This window comes from Adiantum capillus-veneris, chromosome 1, assembly GCF_014529385.1.
Source record: "Adiantum capillus-veneris isolate H3 chromosome 1, ASM1452938v2, whole genome shotgun sequence".
Lineage (NCBI taxonomy): Eukaryota > Viridiplantae > Streptophyta > Polypodiopsida > Polypodiales > Pteridaceae > Adiantum > Adiantum capillus-veneris.
This window is the reverse complement of record NC_140931.1, coordinates 13,076,458-13,081,784: the sequence shown is the minus strand read 5'-3', so window position 1 is coordinate 13,081,784 and position 5,327 is coordinate 13,076,458. Positions and strand designations below refer to the sequence as shown.

The following is a 5,327-nucleotide window of genomic DNA, read 5'->3' as shown; positions in this document are numbered from 1 at the left end:
GAAAGGTTGAATGGGAGGAAACTTCAAAGCTCTTATCAAAGAATTGATGTTGATGTTAGTGTAAAGCTATCTAAAATTTTTAAGCTTCAAAGCTCTTATTAAAATATTGACGTTGATGTAGTGTAAAACTGCGATCTAAAATTCTATAGATTAAAGCATGAAAACACTTTTTTTCTGGATTCATTCTTGCATAAATCCTATAAAGCAAGCCGCATTTTAAAACCTTGTGCATAATTTGACAAAAACATACAAATCATGCAAGTGAGATTATAGATGCTCAAGTCGTATTCTTGTTGAGGAATTGACTATGGTTTATCGATATTGAGTAAACGTATTATGCTCATATTGATAGCGAATGTCTTTGGTGAAAAATAAATTTTTTTAGTGTGTGTAGTTTTTAATTACAGTTTAAAAATTTCTTCTACCTATTAACATCAATAACTATTATCTTAAGTACTACTCAGATAGAATACATGTATTAAACATTATGCAACTTAAAATTACATAAATAGCATGTTTTGCTTCAAGAGTGTAGGAAACTCGTGTATTGAACCCACACAACTTTACACACTTTATTATGGACCTAAAAGGTAAAATTGTAGAGATATGTGAACATATTAAATAATTAGTTCAAGCTAGGCCTCAATGTTTTTGTAAGCTTAGGGTACCTATTCTCCAAAAGCATTAAATGCAATTTATGAGAACACTCTTTATGGATCCAACTCTTTATCATGGCAAGCTCAAAAGTATGAGACATAAAAAAAGAGGCGATGAGTTGTGTATAAGACACTCCCAAAAGGATTTTTTGAGATTCTTTTTTAGATGCATGTTCCATTTTATTCAAACCCTTGAGAGGACACGTGTTGTGTTGGGCTGATGCGTAAGAGTTGAACGAAAATAGACTTGAATTCATACTGTCTCTTGTAGCTTCACTTGCTAATAAATCAATGGAAAGAATGGTAATATTAAGTAGCAAAAATAATACTTCATCTTCTTAGTTAAACTTTGTATGGAAGTGATGTAGCATTGGCCTAAAAAGTTCTATTCAGCTGTGAGAGACCTCACCCATGCACCACTCATGCACTAGGATCACAATTAAGCAATGCCACATTTTCTCCTCTAATGGAGCCTATTTTACCTCCTTGTCGCACAGATCTCATCTATATGCATGATTGAGAGGACGTAGTTGCAAGAGCTTTGTTAAGGATAACATCTTAACCAGCTTGTAGTTACATATATACCATATGTGTGGTACCTCTCAATGACCTTATGTGGTACCATGCATACAAACTAGCTCAAGAATATTTTTTATGGCTACCATGTTGAAGTAGTCAATCAACACTTATGAGGTGCCTTTGTGTGCAACTTTGACATGTGAATAGTGCTAAGAGACAAGCAAGGGTTGAACTTGAATCTTTCTGTTAACGCACATATAATTGATACTAAAATGTGCCTTGTTTTGTCCTGTTTTGTAAAAGGCATATTGTCTTCAATGTGCATGTAGTTTCCATATAGTTTAGAAATTTCAAAGTTAAGATGAGCCGAGCCATTGCAACACTACGAGGTCCTCGAAATGCAAAAATCTGAGCAGCTTCATTTTAAGTCTTAAATGAAGCCAGAGTGGTGGGATCTAGGGAGCTACGCTGGGGCCCAATAACCGAGGCACATCACATCCATCCGATGGGGCTGCGCTTGTCCGAGTTTAAATCATAGACTCGTTCGGCCCACGTGTTTAACTGACTTGTGTCCCCTGTGAGAATAACTTTTACTTTTGCAAGCACTGACAATATACCCTTCATACACCCGAAGATCGTTTTTAAAGCAATACTGTCCATGATCCATCAATGAAACCCCGTGTGCATGTGTGAGTGTTTGTGCTGACACATCTGGTGCTTTTCTTGAAAAGAAGCAAGCACCAGATATGAAGAGTCACAGAGAAATATATACTTAGCACACTGGTGTAAATTGCTGTGTTCTCCTCATCGATATATATTGCCTCCTCAAACACACAACTACGCTCTCCTTAGCCTGTTTTTTGCCAAGCCTCCAATATGGTGCGCCATGCCACACGGCGTGGATGAAATGGCATTATCATCGTCAGCAAGATTGCTGTCTGAAACTGTCCTGCGCGGCTCAACAGCTCCAGCATGCAAGTGCAATGCTCAAAGAAAATACAACCACGTGTACTAATTTCTTCAAACAAAGCTTGGCCTACATCCACAGTACCTGCCCGGCTGCATGCACTCAGAACACTAGTGGTAGTAACCGCATTTGGTTCTACGCCTTCTACCATCATCATCTCAATGACACGAACAACATCTTGCATCCCTCCAGCCTGGGCGTATCCTGCAATCAACGCAGTCCATGTGATCACATTCCGTGCAGATACCTTGTTGAAAACTGCTTGCGCTTCCGGCATGGAGCCACACTTGGCATAACAGTCAACCAAGCTGCTGCCGACAGTAACTTCCTGTTCCCACCCCCTCTTTGCAATGTCAAGATGGATGTTATATCCAATTCCCAGAGCTCCTAAACTCCCACAAGCTTTTAAACAACTCTCTAATGTGGCTGAAGCTGGAGAAGAGCCCCCCTGTCGCATGCACTCAAGACAATCAAGTGTTTCCTCCCCTAGCCCATGTTCAGCATATCCCACAACCAACGTCGTCCAAGCAATCACGTCGACACTAGGAAGCTTTTCAAACACATCCTGCGCCTCTCTAAGAAAGCCATGCTTAGCGTAACAATCGATCAAGGCACTGCTAACAAAAAGCTCTAAATCAAACCCTCTCTTGGTAATCTCAGCATGTATGGACTGACCTTCATCTAAGCACGATAGGTTTGCACATGCTTTCAGGCCCAACATGACGGTGACCGCATCTGGACTAACACACTCATTTTCCATTAAACAAAAATAGAACAAAGCTTCACCAGGATGCCCCCACTGAATAAATGCTGCTATTAATGTATTCCAGGATACTTGATCCCGACTGAGAAGCTTGTTAAACACATGTGTCGCTTCAGCAAGTAAATGGCTATTAGCATAAAAATTCATCAAAGCATTGCTGATGATAAGGTCCTTTCCTCCTGTTCTTTCAATGTCTGAGTGAATATCTTGGCCCTGCTCTATGGCCTTTATGCTGATACAAGCTTTCAGGGCACAAGCGTAAGTGACAGTGTTGGGCAAGATGTGCTCAGCCTGCATTCTCTTGTAGCAGTTGATCGCCTCTCTACTTTCGCCAACATCCGTATATCCTGTAATCAGAGCGGTCCAGACGACAACATCTTGAATTGGCATCCTGTCAAATGCATTTTGGGCATCTGCCAGCAAGCCACATTTTGTGTACATGTCAACCAAGGCACTGCCAACACGAAGCTCTCTATCCAGCCCTCGACTTGATATCTCCATGTGTAGTTCCTGTCCTCTTGATCTTGCCTCATTAATGGCACAAGCTTTCAATGTGCAAATCATTGTAACCGCATCAGGGTAGACTCCTGCATGTTGCATCTGCTCAAAATGGTCGATTGCCTCCATGCCAAGACAATGTTCCACATAACCTGTGAGTAAAGCATTCCAAGATACAATGTTGCGGACGAGGAGCTTGTCAAAGGCTTCTTCTGCCTTCAAAATAGAGCCACACTTAGCATACATATCAATCAAGGTGCTGCCCACAAAGACGTCCCTTTCATGCAAGCCCATTGTGGCAATGTGGATGTGAAGTTTGCTGCCTGTCTCCACGTCTTTCAGCTCGGTGCAAGCCTTGAGTAGAGCCACAAAGGCAGAGCCACAGATGCCAAAAAACTGGTCTTCGGGCATCTGCTTGTATAAGGAAAGAAGCTGCTCAGGGGAGCCGCATCTAGAATATCCTGAGATGAGCATATTCCAAGAGTTCTCATCCCGATGGGGAAGGCGGTTGAATAGCAGGTGGGCAGGGACCAAGCAGTCCATCTCCACCAGTAACGAAAGCAGGTGGTTGCCGCCCACTAGAGGATGTGCGAAGAGACCATTATCCAGCATGCATGCACACAGGCGCAGAGCATGTCTTGTGCTTCCCTCTTGCTTACATCCGTGCAAGAGCCTTGCACAGTCCTCCAACGACAGCAGGGGCGGCATTGTTAACTAGCCCCACTCATCTTTAAGGTGGAGCTTTAACCATAGCCATGGGAGACTGCATTTTCTGCACTTTGAAAGTAGATCTTCAGTCTGCATATAACCATCTCCTTGAAGGTTGCGTTTCCTTTGTGAGCAGAACAAAGGCAATACATTCTTTGGCCTTCCAAAAAGCACTGTTGAAGCTCTCTGTATAAAGTGTTTCATCACTCAGCACAAATTCACATGTCGTCCCACCGGCATGACGGAGAGGCTGAACCCGTCATGGTCGCTTTGTTGAATCACGTACCTTTGATGCCTTTTCTACCTCACGCTCTCCCGGCACACATACCCCATAGCCAACTCTTCGCGTTGTATCAGCTGCGTGCGGGCCTGTGTGGGCAGCCGTCCGCGTGTGTGAGTGAGTTTTGGGGCGACGGAGAGATGTGAGCTAAGGACTTTTTCTTAAACGGATGTTTTAATTTCAAACATCTTTTCGTTTCGGATGAAACTTTTCGATCGAAATTATCCTATGATTAATTTCAACTCAACCTTTCAAGATCAACTAGTGGGAGTTCTCTAATTCATCTTTTTTTTTCGATTATAATCAAACAAAGCCGTCGATACATTCCTCCAAGATGAGTGTTATTGCTAATTACACGAATCCCTTGTTCCAAAGTTTGATCCTCACTCCATAAATCTAAGTCTCTTTTCCTATTCTTCACTTAATGTATAACATAAAATGGGTTCAACTTTTTGGTCAATACATTAATCCTCTAAAAATCCACTTTCTCATTGAAACATTTAATAAATGCACATTGTATTAAGATATTAGCTCCAATCAAGTCAATCAGAGAGTACATTTCAAGCATTTAAAAGCAGCATGCAAATGTTCATATCCTAGTGAGTGTGCGTTTATTAGGTCGTTCCTGTTTTTTTTTAAAAAAATATTTTACTTCTTCTTCTTTTAATATTATTAAAGTTATCTAGTTATCTTTCAAACAATCACATATACTTCTCCAAGCATATCCCTATCTTTGTTTTAAGACTCGGATATCCTGTCTTCTCCGCCACGTGTGGAAGCGATGTCTTTACACAATTTTCACTTCTAATTTCTTTACCTTGTTCGAAAAAGGCTTACAAAATTTATCTTCATTAAGTTCCTTTTAGATTATTAATTTGAGTAGCAGAGAAAATATCCGACTAATGAAGACAAATTGCGAGATAGCTCATTTAGATT

General features: G+C 41.1%; 1 protein-coding gene across 1 annotated transcript; it reads right to left on the bottom strand.

Annotated features, from left to right (window-relative positions):
* Positions 1–1,436: 1,436 nt before the first annotated feature.
* On the bottom strand, positions 1,437–4,538 carry LOC147464342 (pentatricopeptide repeat-containing protein At4g13650-like). Its single transcript, XM_086514264.1, has one exon. It carries the CDS (start codon positions 4,109–4,111, stop codon positions 2,024–2,026), a length of 2,088 nt encoding a protein of 695 aa, XP_086370390.1. The 5' UTR covers positions 4,112–4,538; the 3' UTR covers positions 1,437–2,023.
* Between the last annotated feature and the right edge of the window lie 789 nt (positions 4,539–5,327).